The 22455-nt window shown below is 32.8% G+C and overlaps 1 protein-coding gene across 3 annotated transcripts; it reads right to left on the bottom strand.

The window, feature by feature from the left end:
• Positions 1 to 12134: 12134 nt before the first annotated feature.
• Positions 12135 to 21142, bottom strand: LOC132731374 (uncharacterized). 3 transcript variants are annotated; one of them, XM_060717546.1, is made up of 6 exons: positions 20732 to 21142; positions 19780 to 19851; positions 18458 to 18508; positions 17170 to 17317; positions 14018 to 14122; positions 12135 to 13834 (listed from the first exon to the last, which is right to left on the bottom strand). In XM_060717546.1, the coding sequence occupies exons 3-6, from the start codon at positions 18490 to 18492 to the stop codon at positions 13268 to 13270; spliced, it is 855 nt and encodes a 284-aa protein (XP_060573529.1). In that variant the 5' UTR covers positions 18493 to 18508; positions 19780 to 19851; positions 20732 to 21142; the 3' UTR covers positions 12135 to 13267. The 3 variants fall into 3 exon arrangements, with proteins under 3 accessions (XP_060573529.1, XP_060573531.1, XP_060573530.1); XM_060717548.1 differs by having other exon boundaries at positions 20806 to 21142; XM_060717547.1 differs by lacking the exon at positions 20732 to 21142 and having other exon boundaries at positions 19780 to 20553.
• Between the last annotated feature and the right edge of the window lie 1313 nt (positions 21143 to 22455).

The raw sequence follows: 22455 nt of genomic DNA, 5'->3' as shown, positions 1-22455 counted from the left end.
AACCCTGCATTATTATACTACAATGCAAGAAACAGCAATGTCTATTTCTATTCTAACATGCTATTATAAAGAGAACTGATAATAATATGCTGAACTATATTGAGTGTAGAAGTCATTTTCCTGACTACACTTGGTTTATTGACGTCCTATTTGACGTCTTCCTTTTTTATGTTGTGCATGTATCGTATAATAAAACGAATAGATAATGAATTATCTGTTTGACAGGGGAAAAGTCTGAAACATGCTAAAATTTAAAATGCCTCTGTCTCAATGTATATATGAAATACGGACGGCATATTTAACAGTTATTCTAAACCTAGTGTGTTCTACCATATTTGTACTTTATTATCTGCTGAGCATGATGACCTTGGTTTATATGACTATCAGATTTGACAAGCAATTCTTTTATAGAGAAATATACATGTTTATCTTTAAATAAAAAGTGATCTATGCAAGATACATATTTTAATCCTGACAACATTTCCGACATATTTTCTCTTTTTTAGAAGCATACATTTATCAAATGTTCTATTATTTGAAATCCTGCTTTCTCCAAGTACACGTAATTCAACATGGCCATTACAGAAATGTTTTCTTATTTCATAGCTTGTGTTAGGCCGTACCATTTCTTTCTAATCTTTTTGTTTTGTTCTCCGCATGGTGTAATCGAAGAAAAAAGACCACGTGTCAACAACAACCTGTTTATGATTAATCAGCGACCAGACTGCTGGCATTATGTAGCTTGCAGTAAGGAAAATTTGATTAACACTGTCTGTATTTGTTCAGATAAAAGGAAGACTTGAATATTCTCGTAGGAAATCGTACATAAACGGTATAAAATTTGTCATTTAACGAACTAGTGTGCGATGTTTCATATAATTTTGAAAAACACTCCAGTTAAAAAGTAATACGATTTCTTATAAAATAATCAGATCAAAATGTGTCCTTATAGATTTTGAATTATTATAGTTAAAAATAGAAATAAAATTATTGCAAAGCATCGGAATGGCTAAAGTCGAGGAATAAGCACAACCAAAATTTCAAAGTAAGTCTTGACTGTGCCCTTTGACTTTGTGGGCCTATTATTCAATCGTTTATTTGTTTTCTTTGAGTTCCTTTTCCTTTACAAATTATTTATCATTTTAGTGATAAACCTGTCCGTGCTCTGTCTTGTGCCCTGTCCTGTTTTTTGTTTGGGGTCCGCCTGGGCTCCCTGCCACTGGTTCTTGTTGCTGGGTCGTATAGGGGTTGCGTGCATTGAACGCCGCCTTTCCTTGTTGATCTTGTTTATCATATTTTTGAGATAACAACTCTGATATACCAACAACTTAACTGTAATGATGTAATTAAAGGATTCTTTTTTTTAAAAATTACCAGGCGTAAGTAGAAAACCTAGCCTTGAAATGGGGTGATCTGTCAGAAACAATGAAAACAACAAAATTACCAATTTAAAATGCATGGAACACAGCAGAGGCAATCTATAGGGAAAGATTTCGGTCTTCTAGCTGATATAAGTCAAATCAAGTCATGGTTTTGATAAGGAAGGGCACGAGGCAATTTACCGGAAAGTACCTATTTTTGGCAAGGGTAACTGTAAAATGCAGTGAAAGAATCTCTGATTACATGACAATTGATGACTCGGCTTGATTGAGTCTGTTCCTGTAGGACAGTGGAAATCCCTCACGCCCCTAAAACTGACTAAGGTTTTCTATTGCAAATGTTTCTACATTCAAAATTTCACCACTTTCGTGTTTCTACTTTAACCGGTGGGGGAGGGGGGTTCGACAGTAACATGCATTTCCACGTTAATTATCGAGAGAATGCATTTTCTAGAACTTTTTATTTCAGTTATATCGGTCAAAACAATTGATCAATAGCTTTAGATAAATAAAGTAGACAAAACTGATTCACTACAGAACACCGAACACTTGTATCATTTAAGATTTTGGCGACATTCTTTAGGGATTCTGTTTTTTCTCTTATACGTTGTGTCTTTAGAAATAACTCTTCAGCTCGATTAATTCGCTTTTATGTTTAAAAATCGTATCTAATTGTCTTGAAAAAGGCGACATATAGGGGTAATTGTGTCGCCTTGAAAAAGGCGACAATTGTGTCGCCTTGAAAAAGGCGACATATAGGGGTTACTTTTGTCGTCGGCGTCGTTGTCGGCGTCCCCTTAAGCTTGTCCGGGTCATAAGTCAGTCATTATAAGTCGAATTGACTTCAAACTTGGTATATATGCTTCTCATAATGACCCGAAGTGCAGTGCACAAGAACCGGTACTCTGCACTTCTAAAATTTTTTAGTGAATTGCCCTATGTTAATTGTCATACTTTATTTTTGTCCGGGCCATTTCTCCTAATGTATAAAAGCTATGGACTTGAAACTTCATAGGATGATAGATCCATTTAAGGAGAAGTACCGTGCTCAAGAACTGGTACTCTGCATTTCTTATTTGTTGAGTAATTGCCCTTTGTTAATTTCATACTTTATTTTTGTCCAGACCATTTCTCCTGAAGTATAAAATTCATGGACTTGAAACTTCATTGGATGATAGATCTCATTAAGAAAAAGTGCAGTGTACAAGAACCGGTACTCTGCATTTCTTATTTTTTGAGTTATTGCCCTTTGTTAATTTTCATACTTTATTTTTGTCCAGGCCATTTATCCTAAAGTATAAAAGCTATGGTCTTATAAACTTCATAGGATGATAGATCTCATTAAGAAAAAGTGCAGTGCAAAAAAGCCGGTACTCTGCATTTCTTTTTTTTTGAGTTATTGCGCTTTGTAAATTCATACTTTATTTTTGTCCAGGCTTTTTCTCCTAAAGTATAAAAGATATGGACATGAAACTTCATAGGATGATAGATCTCATTAAGAAAAATTGCTGTGCACAAGAACCTGTACTCTGCATTTCTTATTTTTTTTAGTTATTGCCCTTTGTTTATTGTCATACTTCATTTTTGACCAGGCCATTTCTCCTAAAGTATAAAAGCTATGGTCTTTAAACTTCATAGGATGATCTCATTAAGAAAAAGTGCAGTGTACAAGAACTGTCACTATGAACTTCTTTATTTTCTTCATTTTTGTCCTGGCCATTTCTCCTAAACTATATTGTTCACAAGGCGCCACATCCGACTTGCGGAGTTCTAGTTGAAGTGAAACGGGGATAAAGGGATATGTTCCGTCAAGTGTATGTCCGTCATTCCGTCTGTCTTTAAGAGAAGACACTCGTATGACTACAGGAAAAATAAGTAGTTGTCCTTTTCTTTGATGTCTTTCATTGCTTTAGCTGCTATGTGGCTATTAATTTTGGGCTACAAAGACCAATAAAGAGAACAATGCCACATAAATACTGTTTCGTTAGAACGTTCGTCTGTGTGTCCGTCCGTCGAAGTTCGTGTTCAGTCCATAACTCAGCAATGCAGAAGGTTTTTTGAAGTAACTTGTCACATATGTTTACAATAATAAGACGACGTGTCATGTACCACAATCAGACCCCCTACCTCCAAGGACAACCTTGAGATAAAATGTCAATAGTGTCAATAAGATCACGGTCACATTTGGTTATCGAAGGTCAACATTATGTGAAAGAGGGTATATTTAATGTCTGGTTGATAAACTTGTTATAAAGGGGTTTTAAAATAACATAAAATGTTCACCATAGTATCACGATATGCCACCTTTATTCTGTTGCTGATAAAGCAATTCTTTGCAAACAATTAACAAACATCGATAAAGCAAATGAAGAATGTTGTAACATTTATGTACAATATTCGATTGTCATAACATATCCTTAAATACAAAATACATAACTTTTTCTGTAAAAAATGTGCAAAAATATTAAACCGAGAAAAACACAATCATTTTGCACGTTTTTAACATACTGTAAGATTTGTGAAAACCTCTTGTATTTTATATACTTTACTTATAAGTATGCAATTGTATTTTATTTGTATATACACATGTTGAGTTTTGAGGTAAAAATAGAACCACAATTAAAACAGTTTTAAATCATAAATTATCTGGAATGTGGATTTCCTCAAGAGCAGCGAAAACAAAGCAAATAATTAACAATTGCAGTGTTGCATGCCACACTTATTTTTTTATCTTGTTTTTCCATATTTTTTTCATATTTTAGTTTATTGAGTCATTCCAAGAGATTATGTAATTTGCAGCATCTCTCGCTCATTTAGCGACGAGCATAATAATACAAGATGGGAATATGAACTTAAGATACATCTATAATTTAAACTTTTAAACGGCAACAAAAAAAAGAAAGAAAATTGTTTATTATCAGATATTTCAAACATTACATCAAACTAAAATTTCATCTTCTTTCTTTTACTGAGTGTTAAGGAATAACAATTTTTTTTTCCTGAAAAATCTGTAAATAAGATATTTAACATCAGTATCATATAACAATGTGTACAATATTGAGTATAATAAATAAATAATCGAAATAAAGTAAGATAACAAATTTAGTGAATAAAAATTATGTTTAATCATATCTCAATCATTCGATGCTCAATCTGAATAATTCAAAGTCCAAATACTGTATTTTAATATCATATAATGAGCATGCTTTGCATTTTCCTTTTACTATTTGAACAATTCAAACAGGGTTAGCACGGCTGTTTTTAAATTCATCAGATACCATCAGTTCGGTGTAGGACGGTGGAGGAGGTATGACACTTATTTGTCTTGCGTGTGCTTCTCTTTCCTCAAGTTCAGCAAGCCTTGCTTCAAGCTGTCGTATCTTTGCTTGCATGTCTTCTTCATTGCCTGCCCTGTTACTTGTTCCTGACGCTCCTGTTGTGATTGTAGTAGCAGCTATTGGCTGGGTACCGGCAGCAGAAGCTCTAGCCGGGGCTACATTGTTTCCTCGTGGATCTTCTTTGATTTGCTCCAGTACACTGTGTACAGGACAATTGCTAAATAACAAATAAACGAATGAAGCAATGTGCAATACAAGCAGTCCTATTGCAAGGCCTTTGTAAAGATCGCCAAGTTCTCCTTCTATATTATAGTAACAGTTGTTTTTTACTTCCACCACTGTTTCATTTTCTTTCTTTACTTCACAATTTATGCCACCTATACCAGTAAGAATTGTACCCGGAATGCACAAAAGCATCCCTAACCTGCATGACCATGGCCAGATAAATTTCTGCAAAGTCAAGTCAATAGAGTAAACTTTATATTTTAATATAAATTATATGACTTTTGAATATTATAAATAAGTCACATATGACATTTTCTTTACAAACCGAATATGTAAATATACTATTGATAAAATTGTTAACGGAAATAATATAATTAAAACAAATTATCAATTTAAATAAGTGGTAATTTACTGACCAACCGTTTATATGCTAATTTATTTGACCAGATATAATAATGCTACAATACCCCAAATGTTGAGTTATTCAGTGCATCTATGATGTTTTTCCGTGTCACTCCCTTCTTGCTGACAATTCTTACAATATACCATCTAGAGAAGAGGTTCATCACTAACTAAAATACATAATGCGTTGTTTAGCAAGGAATGAAAACAAAAACAACAACAACAACAAAGTAGAAATTAAAACAATTTACAATAAAAAATTTCTAAGACGTTTATCTGCAGTTAGATAAAGTTTAACTCGTTTGTGAGTGTTGTTATCATAAAGCACCCAACAATATCGAATATAAGGAAAGATTCGACAAGGCAAAACAACGTCCACAAAACGCAGCTCGCCACAGCCTCATAGGACAATTGCAAAGCTGCCAAGTAGGACAACGCATCTAAGGCTTAATACTTGAACGATTTCATTGTGAAAAAAGATTCTGAAAACAATCTGAATAAATTAAGCTCCTTATTAACGCTACGCATTAGGATCTGACAGGCACCGATAGGAAGTCACCTACTCGTGACCTTTCAGGTAGCCAATCATCGGCTAGCTTTCACAATTTTGAAAGCGATGCGGTTTTTAATTTTAACTACTGGAAAACCAGTAGGTAATTTCCACGACTCGGAAAACAAACATGGCTTTGTCCACAAATGCGGCAGGTAAACAGTTTAAAGCAATCATGCCCATTAAAAATTGAGTCTAATATTTCCAGTTTATTTGTTCAAAATTACGCCAAACATTTTTGTAACAAAAAAATATATGTTTTGATAACATGGACAGCGATATTTTGATACTTCGTCTAATGCCTATCCGTAAAGGACGGTTATGTTCCTAACTAAAAATAGCTTTCTCGGGAAATCCAAATCACAAAGAAGGCGATACAAATACGATAGGCATCAAATCTACAGTCGGATTGATTCTTATAAATTCAGGACAAAAATGATACCAAAATATAGGAAAGATTTGACATTGAATCGTTTTTCAGACACTTTATAAGGTATTTTTTCTTATAATACTTACAACTGGAGATAAGATAAAACCGGAAATGAAATATGGAAATGGGAAACTTCCGCCGTTGTCCATTCCAGCACTGAGAATGGCAAGTGTCATGATTGCCCCAATGAAAATAAAGATAGAGAGCTGACAAAAACACTGGTCCGACACAAACCTGAAAAAGAAAAAATTCTTGACTTGCTGTAGGGTGTAATGTGATGAAAACGTAAGTTTACAACCAGATATTTTTTCTTGAGAAAAGATATATTTAGTATTCATCTAGGGATATGTAATAAAGACAATTTAATAAACTCTATTTTAAAACAACTTGATAAAAATCATTTTAAAAAGGTTGTTGTTTAAGAAATGATATATTCTAAAAAGATTTTTTTTCACTGAATAAAATCACTGTTTCGAGTGGCAGATTTGTTTCCACACTTATTTTAAACAAATCGCATTTGAATGGTTTAGTCCGCGCAGTCTGATCAGGATCCATGCTGTTCGCTTACAAACTCTATAACAAGTAGAGAAACTGATAGTGAACAGCATGGATCCTGATCAGACTGCGCGGATGCGCAGGCTGATCTGGATCCATGCTGGTCGCAAACCCATTATGTTCGTTTTGTCATTGCACGGCTCATATGTTTTAATTGTATATTGTAATGTGCTTACTTTTGTGGAGGATGTTCCCCCGTTCCTTTCCCCATCTTAGATCACAACGTTCTGAAAATAAATTAAAGTGCACTCTTGATTAATTTTATACACAAGTTAAAAATATAATATATCACCTACCTTCTTTATTGAAAAGTGTGAAATTATATTTTTAATAATTTTCACTGTGAATAAATATGAATAATGAATAAATCATTAATCCGATCATTTTCTTATCCCGCATTATTTAAGGCACGAACAGGCACCTGTATAGAACCATCGATGTTCATTAAGCTAACTGAATAGCTTCCTTACATGAAAAAGTCCTGCCAGGATTCGAACCTACAGTGGTTAGGGACATGTGGTTTGAAGTCAATGACCTAAACTACTCGACCGTGGTACTAAACTGACGTAGGTTATATGTAGATAAAACTATGGTGACCGATTTGTACCATTCGTGTTTTCTTTCCGCGCCCCCGCCGTTTTATTTCATAAAACCTCGTTCCGCACCCCGCGTGGCGACGTTTTATTTATTAAATCGAACCCCGATAATAAGCTTGTTTTCGCCCCGCCATTTTCACGCCCGTTTAACTCACAACGAGTGAAAAATGTCCATCGGTTAAAATGTTGTGAGCAACTTCCGTTCCTCGTTGTGAGCACCCATGTTTGACGTGTGACACGACAAACAAGGTGACTTTTTCATAATTTTTGAAGTTTGCAGACATTTATGTAAAAATATCGGAATGCAGTTAGCTAGCTATGTGTTTTCCGAGTATGCACATGTAAAGATATTGTCTGTTGGTGGACAATTTGATGGAAATACCGTGCGACGCAGTCACTCGGGGTAGCTGGAAAACTGGAGACAACTTCTTTCTGGACCTAATTAAACATTGAAAACGTCGATTCTGGTGACGTTTTGTGCATTATTACCTAAAACAGATGACCACAAGTCATCAGCGTAAATTATTATCAGAAAGTCTTCGTAGAAACGAAGATATACTCTATTTTGCTTTAATCCTCGTTGTGAGCACCATAACCTCGTTGTGAGCAAGACAAGCGCAGTGCGTGTATGGTTTTAATATGTAATTCAAATGGCAAGAATACAATTTTCAATCTACCAAAAGCAATCAAAACGTTTTTGTACAAAAGTTTTTCTTTGCAATAGTTCTTCTTTTTCTTTTTAAAAGTTTTTTTGAAAATTATTCTTCATATTCACAAGTCATCAGATTAACATAAGAACTAATCAGTTTATGTAAATCAGGTATTTTATTTCGTATACTCTAGTTTGGCTCGAGTGAACATCACGGGAGTTTATGAATATTTCAACAATTTCACAGTCTGTGTGATACACACATACATGTGTTTATCCTGAGCTGAAGACTGACCACGTTATGTAAAACAAGAACTATCACGGTAAGTTGACAATGCCCCTGAAGTGGTGCTTTGTCCTTAGATTTATGGACCAGATAGATTATTTGTTTTTGGACAATTAGATCTTCAATGTGAAGGTTATTCAATGTCAAGGTGAAATACATATAGGTCAGTTGGAAGGTCTTGTCCAAAGGGGCATTGTGTCCAAATATGAATTAAATCATCTAACTTATAAAGAAGTGATGACCAATCTTAAAGTTTTTGGATGTTCTAGAAGTCATTCACGGTACAAGATAAAAAAATACAGATCAGTTTGAAGATCTTGCCTAAAGGGGTGTTGTTTCAAAATATGAGTAGAATCCGTTTACTAATAAGGAAGTTTTGACCAATTTTTAAGTATTTGGACAATTTGACCTTCAAGGTGAAGGTCATTCAGGGGTCAAGTTCAAATAAAATAGGATAGTTGAAAGGCCTTGTCCAAAGATGTGTTGTGCCTAAACATTATGCCAGGACATTATGGCCAATCTTAAATGTTTTTGGACAATTTGACCTTCAAGGTAAAGGCCATTCAGGGGTCAAGGTAAAAAAATACAGGTCCGTAGGAAGGTGCAAAGGGATGTTGTGTTCAATTATGAATCAAATCCATTTTCTAATAAGGAAGATAAGGCCAATGTAAAAGTTTTCGGACAGATTGACGGACGTGCCAACTTTTGATATTTATGAGGCAAATCAGCTCATAAACACCACCTGGACCAACGTCCATTAGCAAAATTAGCTCAAAAAATAGCTCTTAATTTGAATTTTTGAGTTTTTGTTCTTTATTTAACTACGGAATGAAGCTCATAAATATCATATATTTGCTCGGACTGACAGACGAACAGTTCAAACCTAATATGCCTCCCTTTGGGGTATGCACAACGTCAAGTGCAAAGAAATGCTGCTGTGCAAAAATGTTTAAATTGCTGTGGTATATTGAAAATTATATTTTCACCATCTGAATAACATATTAAAACCATACACGCACTGCGCTTGTCTTGCTCACAACGAGGTTATGGTGCTCACAACGAGGATTAAAGCAAAATAGAGTATATCTTCGTTTCCATGAAGACTTTCAGATAATAATTTACGCTGATGACTTGTGGGCATCTGTTTTAGGTAAGAATGCACAAAACGTCACCAGAATCGACGTTTTCAATGTTAAATTAGGTCCAAAGAGAAGTTGTCTCCAGTTTTCCAGCTACCCCGAGTGACTGCGTCGCACGGTATTTCCATCAAATTGTCCACCAACAGACAATATCTTTACATGTGCATACTCGGAAAACACATCGCTAGCTAACTGCATTCCGATATTTTTACATAAATGTCTGCAATCTTCAAAAATTATGAAAAAGTCACCTTGTTTATCGTGTCACACGTCAAACATGGGTGCTCACAACGAGGAACGAAGTTGCTCACAACATTTTAACCGATGGACATTTTTCACTCGTTGTGAGTTAAACGGGCGTGATTTTTTTACCTGTTAATCCTCGACCTTTCGCTTGGCGGGATCGCGTCGAAAAACACGCTGTTTAGCGGGAGCGCGGGCGATGTTTTATTTATTAATACCTATGTTACTATATATAATTATTAACAAAATGTAGGGTATTTCAAGAACATTATGGCAAGATCTGGGTCATTATGTAATTTCGCCCGCCTTGCTATTTGACATTATTTTTCTATAATGGGCGAGTGAATGAGCGCAAGTGCAAAATGACGTTATTAAATCTTAGTGGCTTTTAAGATGACTGCTGAAGTTGAATGAACTGTTATCACTTGCACAAAAAATTTTAAGTTTAAATGGAATAATTAATTGCAACATTGAATAATGATAAAAGAATACAATAACTCTACCCAAGACAAGACATGACCCTCAGAACTTCCAAAGGGCGACAACCAAGATTAGCAGCGATGTCTAAATGCTGTATTTCGGACATAGGTATTGAAAACGTTAATACTTGGTTGCTGCTCGCCATCATGCGATAATGGCTCGAAGATGTGCATAATGGACTCAAGGACCATTATCGCATAGTGGCGAATAGCAACCAAGTATTAAGCTCTACTTACACCTCACCCCGGGTCCCCGCTGATTAGTGTGTTTTCGTTCCGCGACCCCGCCGTTTTATATCTTAAAACTCACTCAGCGACCCTGCGGGCGACATTTTATTTATTTAACTTCGCAACGCTAATTAGCTAGGGTTTGCCCGTCCGTGCTATTTTAACGTGTTAATTCTCGACTTTTCGCTTGGCAGAGTCGCGGTGCGAAAACACGCAAATTAACGGATGCACAGGGCGAAGATTTTTATTTACTTACCTTCGCCCGTGTCCTCGCTATTAAGCGTGTTTATGTTCCACGCACCCGCTGTTGTTGTCTTTTCCTTAAATCTCGCTCTGTGTCCCCATGGGGCGAAGTCTTTTTCCTGCGCTCCCGCTAATACGCGTGTTTTTCTCTCCGCGCCTCTACCATTTTGACTTGTTAATTCTTGACTTTTCGTTTGGCGGGGGCCGCGGGGTAAAACAGGAATGGCACACATCAGCCACCACATATATAACATAAATATCTAGAAAAATGTGAATCTAAATTCTTGACTTTTGATTAAACGATTAAAATTAATTTTGTTCGTTTTGAAATTAGAATCATTTAGAAATTGAATGTTATTGAAGTTCCTGAGGTTTCGCGTTTTAAGCCATGAATAATTTCAACCAACTAACTATAGAAATAATAATGTTATATTACCATGTTACAAATGCTTAAAATGTAAAAGCTATAAATTTGCTGCATATACTTTAAAAAATCATTGAATATTCCAAAATAACTATATAAGAAATAAGTTTTGTATATTTCCTCAAGATTGAACGGTGTACGCACAAATCTGAAACCCTGCAGCTATAAATAGCATCATTATATTTCATTCCGGAACATTTTACCTGCATACAATATTTATGTGTTTTAAAAAACTCACATTTTGTGATGCACCTCTTTCTAGAAACGACAAAAACATTATAAAACAACAATATTTGAGCCGCGTCATTACAAAACCAACATAATGGGTTTGCGACCAGCATGGTTCCAGACCAGCCTGCGCATCCGCGCAGTCTGATCCGGATCTATGTTGTTCGCTATCAGTTTCTCTACTTGTAATAGGGTTTGTAAGCGAACAACATGGATCCTGATCAGACTGTGCGGATGCGCAGGCTGGTCTGGATTCATGCTGGTCGCAAACCCATTATCTTGGTTTTGTCGTGACGCGGCTCATTTTACCGTTTATAATTTAAAAAAAGCAAAAAAACAAAAAGCAATCATTGAATTAAGATTCTTATAGCCTTAAATATAAACTAAAATATCACGAAGCAACAGATCAGCAATACATACTGTCACCAGAAGTAATACACCTTGTTATTAAAGGAAATTATTTTGTGAGAGTGTGTACCGCTAACTATGAATTGACTTCTTAGCAGGTAAAGAAAACAGAACAATGCTATTTGCAGAAACAATACTTTATGTGTCAATATATTTCATTTATAAAAAAACAATAACAATAAAATAATGCAATTTCATTTGAAATCCCTACCTGACATGTTTACATATTTTGAAGAATGTAGAATGCATGCAGCTCCCCCCTCCCCCCCAAAAAAAATCAATAAATAATACATTGTATAAAGAACACAATAAAAAATAAATAGACAAATAAATAAATAAAAATGATTGAAATATGCAATCTTGGATGATTTACGCGCATGTATATGTAGGTGCTCAATTTAGATGTTGTTTAACTCAACTTGATTGAATCTTATAGTAAAGAAATGATTTTTAGTAAATACTGTACCTAAATTAGTTTTTGAAATATTGAGTTTTGGTCATCTGACAATAAAAATGGTATATTTTAAGGAATTGTCTATCTCAATGTGATAGATTTAATCATGTTTTTGTCGTGAATGTGCATTTTCAGTAAGGAAATCATTAGAAAAATCATATTTCATCAAAGTGATTTTTTCTCAATGAATTACGGGCAATTATGATTAAGAAATAGTAAAATATTAAATGATATTTAAGAAAATCACGTAGCTAGATATTGAACAGCTTTGTAAGTATTAAAACAAAATTAATATCAATGTATATTGATGAGCGAAGTATAAATGAACAGGTATGTTATTTAGTTATGTCCTGTTGTTAGTATAAAAAACTGTGTGACCTGTCATTAACTTGTTTTGTGAAATGCAGTAAAGTTACCTTTCCTTAATATCTGTCTCCGCAATTTATTTTTCAAAATGTATGTATAACTGTAGATCTTTGTTCACACATTAAAGTAATGACCAAGTAACATTGCAGAGTTTCATTATGATATTTTAATGACAATAAATCATTATATCTCAATAGGATACTATAAACTATGCGAATTATAATGTTGTCGTAAAGCACTGTTTTGTTTTGATAAATTTCAATTCATATTCAATCTCTCTTATATTCTTCCTATATCTCAATTTAAAAAAAAAATCATGGGTTAATTTTACCTAATCAATACCGACATACACAATTTACCAATAACAAATAAAACACAAAAGTTTCTTTGAAAGAAAACAATAACAAACTAAATAAAAATACAAAATCACAAAACAATCAATTTTTGAAAATGTTCAAGGCTCAGCATTATTGACTGTGTCACAGACGTGGTAAAACTCCAATATGTTCCTACAAATAATATAACCATTTAATTTTCACATATGTTATAACTTGAAATCTTGTTACATCCATAGATGTGTCGACACTATGAGTTTTGAACAAATACAACAGTACAAAATTTACTTTAAACAAAAACAAAAATGGCTTATACAGGATGGGCCCCAGAGTTCTTTTCAATAGATTCTGCCATTAACTGACTGTAAGATGGTGGTGCGACTATTCCACTGAATCCAGACGCTTGAGCAGTTCTTTCTCTATTTTCAATCTCTTGTATCCTGGCTTCAAGTCGTTGCATCGTAGTTGTCAAATCGCTTTCATTTCTCCTCCCATTAGAAGATGCAACAGTTGTACCACTTGCAGCAAGAGGTGTACCACTCGCTGAAGGAGTTGTGGGACTCGTAGTATTTTGCTGCCTTCTTGCATTTCTTGCCGGTTTAGGATCTTCTTTTATCTGTTCGAGAACTGTATGAACAGGGCAGTTACTAAGCAACAAGTAGACAAATGAAAATATGTGCAAAATGACCAATCCAACAGCAAGACCTTTGTACATGTCCGCGTGTTCACCATTGATATCATAATAACAATTATTTCTCACTTTAACAGTGTTATTGTCCTTATCTATGCCACAATTGACGCCACCTATACCTGATAGTATTGTACCAGGAATACACCACATCATCCCAACTCGGCAGGACCATGGCCAAATGATACTCTGAAATAAGTCAACAATATTTTGCTGTCTTAAAGAACAAAAAGAACAGAAAAAAGCAAACGAACAATTCCTGGTTTATTAGAAGTACTTAAGTATAATATAAGAAGACAGAATTTTCTTTTAAGCAAAATTAATATTTTAACTGTCAAATGTACTAGTACTATTGTATGAAAATGTACTCACGCCTATAGTTGTTTTAGATAGTATTTCTATAATGTTCTTTCTTGTCAAACCCTTTTTCTCAACAGCATGGACAACATATATTCTAGAAATCAGGTTCACAAGGAGCTGAAATAAAAGTTTTGGAAAATTATATTTTTTTCAAGATTTTACAAAGTTACTTCAACAAGACGTACATTACTTCTAGTTTCTAAGATATTATCATAAATTGTTCCGCTTTTGATTTGTTTTGTTTCATTTTTTATATCTGTCTGCTCAGTATTTAAATTATTATTGCCAAGTTTGTTATATTAAACTATTTAGCATTTTAATTCATTAATGACACAACATCTGCAAAAACATAGAACAAACTATGTTTTCATAGTGACAATTCAGAGCAAATTAGATAAGATATAAATTAAACAACACCGTTCCATAAAACATACTCGAAACAAGCAGAAGGAATCATGATTCAGACAAGTTAACAAATTCTTATCTGTCCGTTGAGACAGGAAATCAAAATGGAGTAAGTACAAATCTTCAAGGACAGCACAAAATGAATTCATGAGAATTGATATTTTGTCAAACTAATAATAAACAAAATTGTAATAAATTTTTATTTCTGCTTTAGCGGTTTGGGGAAAGGGGGGATTCCAGTACCGTCCATGATCATATATAAACGGTTGTTTGTATATTTAACTCGAGTTGCAAGGCGAGGGTTATATTGCAAACAACCGTTTATATTCGGCCATATAACCTGCCAACAATCTTTATAACGAATAAATAAAACTGCACACTTTTTTCTAGAGAAAAAAAGTGAGATTTCTTTATAAATTGACAGCAGCCGTGTATATAAAACTATATAAACGTCACGGTTATCCAATGAAAATTGACGTTACAAACGTGCAGTATTATAAAGTTTTTTTTATAATACTGCTCGTTTGTAACGTCGTTTTTCATGGGTTAATCGTCACGCTTAAGTGAAGTAAGTACAAATCTTCAAACACAGCACAAAATGAATTCATAAGAATGGATATTTTGTCAAAATAATAATAATAAAAAAATGTAATAAATTTTGATTTCTGCTTTAGCGGTTTTGGGAAAGGGGGGATTCCAGTACCGTCCATGAACATACTTAGTCAAACCGAGTCTACAACATTTTCAAATAATTTTGAATAAAGTCGTTTTGAACATTCTTTAGGGATTACTTTTAATCTTTTTCTCCAAATTACTGTTACTAGACAGGGCAATTATATCATAACACTTAAACGAATAAAGATGCATTTTTACCAGACTAGAAATAATTTTAGAAAGTTATGATCCTTTTTTTTTCTTTTTGATGTATCAGATTATAATCAAATGATACTCGTAGACCTTTATATTTACATTTATAATACTGCACGTTTGTAACGTCGCTTTTCATTGGATAATCGTGACGTTTATATTATTAGTTATAAAGATTCTTGACAGGTTATATGGCCCTATATAAACGGTTGTTTGTATATATAACCAGAGCCGCAAGGTGAGGGTTATATTGCAAACAACCGTTTATATTTATATAACCTGCCAACAATCTTTATAAAGAAATTTATAATACTGCACACTTTTTTTCCTAGAGGAAAAAAAGTCAGATTTCTTTATAAATTGACAGCAGTCGTGTATATAAAACTAAATAAACGTCACGGTTATCCAATGAAAATTGACGTTACAAACGTGCAGTATTATAAAGTTTTTTTTTTATAATACTGCACGTTTGCAACGTCGTTTTTTATTGGATAATCGTGACGCTTATATTATTAGTTATAAAGATCGTTGAATTTATAATACAGCAAACATCATTTTTTAGAGAAAAAAGTAAGATTTCTTCATGAATCGACAACGGCCGTGTATATAAAATTATATAAACGTCACGATTATCCAATGAAAATCGACGTTACAAACGTGCAGTATTATAAAGTTTTATATACACGGCTGTTGTCGATTCATGATTCAAATTTACTTTTTTTCTCTAAAAAATGATGTTTGCTGTATTCTAAATTCGTTATAAAGATTGTTGACAGGTTATATGGCCGTATATAAACGGCTGTTTGCAATATAACCATCGCCTAGCGGCTCGGGTCATATTTACAAATAAACGTTTATATAGGGACAAATAACCTGTCAAGAATCTTTATTACTAATATTATAATACTGCACGTTGTAACGTCGCCTTTCATTGGATAATCGTGACGTTTATATGATTAGTTATAAAGATCGACAGCAGCCGTGTATATAAAACTTTATAAGCGTCTCGATTATCCAATGAAAAATGACGTTACAAACGTGCAGTATTATAAAGTTTGTTATAATACTGCACGTTTGTAACGTCACTTTTCATTGGATAATCGTGACGTTTATATAGTTTTATATACACGGCTGCTGTCGATTCATGAAGAAATCTTACTTTTTTCTTTAAAAAATGATGTTTGCTGTATTATAAATTCGATATAAAGATTGTTGACAGGTTATATGGCCGTATATAAACGGCTGTTTGCAAAATAACCCTCGCCTAGCGGCTCGGGTTATTTTTACAAATAGCCGTTTATAAAGGGCCATATAACCTGTCAACGATCTTTATAACTAATAATATACACGGCTACTGTCGATTCATGAAGAAATCTTACATTTTCTCTAAAAAATGATGCGTCCTGTATTATAATTTCGTTATAAAGATTGTTGACAGGTTATATGGCCGTATATAAACGGCTGTTTTGCGATATACGAACAGCCGTTTATATAGGGCCAAAAAGCCTGTCAAATATCTTTATAACTTATAATAGACACGGTCGATTTATAAAGAAATTTCGCTTTAATCCTCTAAAAATGATGCTTGCTGTATTATAAATTCGTTATAAATATTTCTGACAGGTTATATGGCCGTATATAAACGGTTGTTTGCCCTCGGGTTATAATTACAAACAACCGTTTATATAGGGCCATATAACCTGTCAAAATCTTTATAACTAGTAATATAATAAAAGAGATGATCTATAAAATACTACTATAGGATCAATTTCAGTTATTCAATAATGCATTTTAACACTTTATAATTTATAAAATCTTGATATTTCAAAACGGGTTTCTTATAGTTAAATTATTTCCATTTTGAAACATGTACATTGACATTTTTAACTTACGATAGGTGCTAAAACAAATCCAGAATATGCATATTGATACGGAAATGTTCCTCCATCATCCATCCCTATGCTCATGCTTGAAAGTGTTATACTTGCTGCCAAGAACGCAAATATAAACACCTCACAGAAATATTGGTCACCAATAAACCTGTAATACATAGAGGGTATTCAAGTTTTTCTATAAAAACATGATTAATTTCATCGAGTGGTATGAAAATAAATATTTCATGAGTTGCGGTAGCCACGAGTGAAATATGGTAATTTTCATGCCACAAGATGAAAATAAATCATGTATTTATAGAAAAACTTGAATTTTCTGTTTATTATATACATTTTTCTCCTTTTTGACTTTAAAATTGGAAAGACTTTCCCTGAAATTTTGTGTACTGGCAGAATTTAAAAGAAAGTAGTCTGGCAACACACCAGTGAAAATACGGAAAAAAAGTTTCACTGCAGTGAAAAATAAATTTTTACAATTAAAATACGGAAAATGAAAATACACATTTTATTTCATCAATATTTCTCAATATTTCATTTTATAAGTATATAATACAATTATTTATTTCATTAAAACATTTTTTGATAAATGAAGAAACACGTATCAATGTTTTTGACCCAAATGAACATGTATGCAAGCGGCCATGTTAATGTTTTCTCAAATAATGACGTCATATCTTATATAGTGGAACAAATCTTTCCAAGAGTGGAAACAGGCTAAACATAGGTATTATAAAATCGACAAGAGTGGTTTTAGAATTGATTTTTGATACAAGTTTGTATCTTTAAAAAGAAGCATTCACAGCTGTGGAATATTTGTTAATTTGCGGGAAAGAAAACTATTCTGACTGGTCGAATTGCATCTGCGAACAATAGCAACATATCGGCTATTTCCGTAAGTCTCCGGATTAGCTCTAGTGGGCGGCTCCAAACATAAAGGAGCACCTTAATTTTGGTACACGGTTTCCTCGGTCTTATAAAAGTGCCTTGTGAAAGTGTGCCTAGAGTGTTTACTCGAAACATGACGTATTTTGAAAAGAAGCATACACAGCAATTTTTGTAATCTTTAAAAAACTTACAAGATAGTTTTATAAGTTGGCAAACGTAAAACAACAACATCAACAACAAAATATAAATAAATAAAACGAGTGGGAAAAACAAGGAAAAAGGAAAGATTTTTTTATGTTTGTAAATTGTAAATTAGTAATGTTTGTATATTAAATTTATATACTGTATTCATAAACCTTCGCAATCTTCAAACACGGTCATGCAAAAATAACTTTATTCTTACTTTCTTGGGTTATTATTTCCTGTTCCTTTTCCCATATTGGTATGCTGAACTCTGAAAAAATAAACCATGCGTTAGTCATAATCTAAACTACTACTAGTCATAAATGAAATACAGCTTTGTATGTGTTGGTAAGTAAAAAAAAGTAAAATATGTTAAACATATTTGAGCCGCGTCACGACAAAACCAACATAATGGGTTTGCGACCAGCATGAGTCCAGACCAGCCTGCGCATCCGCGCAGTCTGATCAGGATCCATGCTGTTCGCTATCAGTTTCTTTACTTGTTTTAGGGTCTGTAAGCGAACAGCATGGATCTTGATCAGACTGCGCGGATGCGCTGGCTGGTCTGAATCCATGCTGGTCGCAAACCCATTATGTTGGTTTTGTCATGACACGGCTCATTTTATGGTTACCGTATAAACATTACTTGTGTTCAAAGTTGTCATCATATTGTCATTATCTTATTCATATGTCAAAAATATAACAATTTTATTTTTTAAATAAAGATCTTTTAACATAATAGAATACCGTATCGTGACTTTGTGTTTTTTTTTAAATGTTACGTCATTTAATTTGTTCTTATCATATACGTATATTCTTTTCTATTCTTATCTAGTTATTTACATTTTCATTAAGATTACTTGAAAAAAGCATTTACCTGTCATCCATAAATCTCCGTCAATCATTCTTTTTTTTCTCTCGTCATATTTAATAACAACGCAAAAGTGATCCTTCTTTACGATATAAATAAAATTTCGCGATTAGTTATAAAAAAGACGATTCAATACAATACATTTAATGCAATGAGAGGTACATTTTTCAAGCAATATTTTGTCCTTTTTTATTTCAGCGTATATACTCATCAAAATCACGTGTGTACAACCGCTGTTGACTTTGTTTAGTTTAAAATCAATTGTAAATGACTTTTAAATAAAAATATACATGTATATGTATATAATGAATGGTCTATTTAAAACAAAACCATTTATTTCATTATTTAAATGTTTTACACACGTCAATAACGGATAAGTTACAAATCATTGTGAAATTGTGAAATATATGGCTGAAATCTATAAAGAGTCATGTTTTGTCATTATTAAGAGTTAAAAAAGAAGAAGATATTTTACATACATTTAATATGATTTAAACAGAAACTTATATTGATTCATGAATGACAGGTAAACACTTTGTAGGTTAACTTTATTTACAAAACAATTTAATTAAAATACTACATAAAAAGAACTAAATAATTATAGATCTATACAATCTCACAAAGATAAAATGTATGTACAATATCTTAAAACTTGTTTTAAACACACTTACGTCTACTAAGTTTAATCCAATATTTTTTACAATCTTACACACTTTTTAGCGACGATCGGCGGATTTATAAAACTGCAAAAAAAGAGAAAAAAATACTGTCAAAACTAGGTCAAATATGTAGTCCAATCACAATATAAACACTATCCGCAGTTTAGTTTTTTTTTAGTATATACAAACTACAATAGGTGGACAGAAACACCGATCAAAATATAACTTATATAAACCAATCGATGCGACAATCAGTATTTCGAAATAAGGGTATATACTATATACATGTATTTATTTCATAAAAGGCTGTTCTATATTAAATAAACATTTCCAGTTTTGTTATTGATTAACCAACAGTATCATTGTTACTGTTCTAACATACTTTAAAAGGTACATATTGATTGATAGAGGTGTGTTGTAGTTACCATGGCAGTTGCCAGGTTAATGACACGTGATACCCGTATATAAATGACGATGAATAAAAATTGATTGCCGCTCTTATTTCATCATGAAGACTTTGTAAATATTTTACTAAGGACAGTATGTTGTCAATGATTCTGAACCTTCTAATGTATTAACTGTTATGAAATGTTGTTATGTATTTAAATTTACACCATTTAAACTATTGACTATAAATTGCATAACCATTACGAACACTTTTATGTTAAATGAAATACATGTTAATTATGATTGATTATTTCCTAATATACATATTGCAATACAAATGATAAAGGTTCTATTTGATAATGTAATTTTAAATAAATGAAAAACAATTTGATATAATATATCGATCGGATAAGGGTATATTTTAAGATCAATAATCAATATGTTTTAGTTATCTGACGTTTACAAACATAGAAGATTTACGTTTATCTATTATAAGTTATATAATAAATGACCGATACGCTACTGTAAATTTAAATTTATGATTTACTTTAAACTATTAAATGCGTAAACAAAATACCTGGCCTCGATGAATAAAAAGCCAAACTTTAACACAAAGTATTTTTTAATTACGAAACTATATCAGTTCCACACCTGAGATTCCTGATTAGTCAATGTGAACTGACCACAACATGTTTATATTAATACTGTGCTTAATGACAATATCGATCTCACGTCAAATGGTCAGTCGCTAAACCATGTACTTCTATTACATTTCACGTTAAAGTTCATGTTACTATTGACCCGATTTATAATTCCAGCTGTATATATCTTAGGTACATGTATTTATAGATATCTGTCGATGGGTAAAACTACACCAGTGTTAACATTATAACTAAATGTTTAAAGTGACATTATGGCCATCTAAAGGTATTTAGTGAGTGAACAGGTGAAAGTCAAAGTTAATTTTCATTTTGTCATAATTCCTTTTGATTTAATAATTTACGTCGTACATGTATAAACAATAAATTTCCACCGGATTCATACGAAATTTCAGTAAATATCATTTAGAATTTACCTATAACGTTCAATTTATAAAAAGAGTGGGGTAGTCTTTTATATTTTAGGCAGATTTTAAATTTTATACTTAACATTTTCCAATATAATCTAGCTGTTGGTCAAACATCATTTAAACAGTCAATCTCTTGAAATATAAAGTCAATTCAGCTCAATTCGACAATGAAAATATGAGCATAATGTCGCTTTAAGGGAAGTGATAATAATAATGATGATCTGGTTTAAATCTAAGAGTGTATTCGATCTTCCTGTTTTGAGGTATGAATAAGCCTTTAACACTCGCTTGTTTCCTTGTTCATGTAAGTACCAAAAGTAACTTTCGATAGAATTTTGATTTTTGTTTACGATAATATCATATACTTCAACTATTATTTTAATGGTACTTTAAAAGCTGAAAAAAGAAACAGGGATTTAGTGTATTATCCCTATTGATATATAGGTATCATCTGACGCGATATTATTTTCATATGAATATGCGCTCCTAACAACTCCAATATCGATACATACGCGCCAAAATATAGTTCGATTATTTATAGTTATCAATTTCTTGAGTTTCATAGATCTACTTGAAAATGTTAGAGTTTAATGGAAATACTAAAAAACTGAAAACAATTGTCACAAGTCTATCTATCGATAATATTAACACAGTCTACAACGGTTTAGACTTTTAAATAGAACAATACTTTAATTATCTGTACATAGTGACTGTGAAACCATATAGCAGAAGTTACCACACATTTTAATTGGTTTCTTTAGCGCCATCTTTAATATTAATGTTTCATTTATCATAATTCGGAATTGTCTTCCGTCTGCTTTCAAGTACTTTGATTAATATCTTTAGGTTTGTGCATAGATTTTACATCTTTTCACTTCTCCCATTTCACAACGTTTTATACCTAAGGGGCGGAGCGTTATGCATGATTTACAATCGTTTAACTTTGTGAATCTACTTTCGTCATATTAAACATGTTACTGTGTAAACGTAGTCTTGTAGTTCTACAACTGGAAACATGTTTTCTTAAACTCTATTTTCTGTATTAGAGTTTGTATATTTCAGGTACAGACAAAATAGTGACACACTTGCTTATGTATTATACTCAATGGAAGGTACGAACTTGTAAATTTGTTGTTGTTTCAATGTGAGGTCAGTTGTTATGATCTACATGTAAACTTGCTATTTAAAAGCGGGGCCTTAAATTAAAAGCTTGGATTAAGAGGCACGTGCAT

This window comes from Ruditapes philippinarum, unplaced genomic scaffold, assembly GCF_026571515.1.
Source record: "Ruditapes philippinarum isolate M1 unplaced genomic scaffold, ASM2657151v2 ctg1072_1_1_1_1, whole genome shotgun sequence".
Lineage (NCBI taxonomy): Eukaryota > Metazoa > Mollusca > Bivalvia > Venerida > Veneridae > Ruditapes > Ruditapes philippinarum.
This window is presented reverse-complemented; position numbering and strand designations above follow the sequence as displayed.

Bases quoted from the DNA above. Each gene is read 5' to 3' on its own strand.
- LOC132731374 (XM_060717546.1), bottom strand. From the start codon at position 18,492: ATGGGAAAAGGAACAGGAAATAATAACCCAAGAAA. The intron at 17,318-18,457 runs GTAAGAATAAAG...TATGTATTACAG, and splicing joins GGAAATAATAACCCAAGAAA to GTTTATTGGTGACCAATATT. The intron at 14,123-17,169 runs GTAAGTTAAAAA...CTTTTATTTCAG, and splicing joins GATTTGTTTTAGCACCTATC to CTCCTTGTGAACCTGATTTC.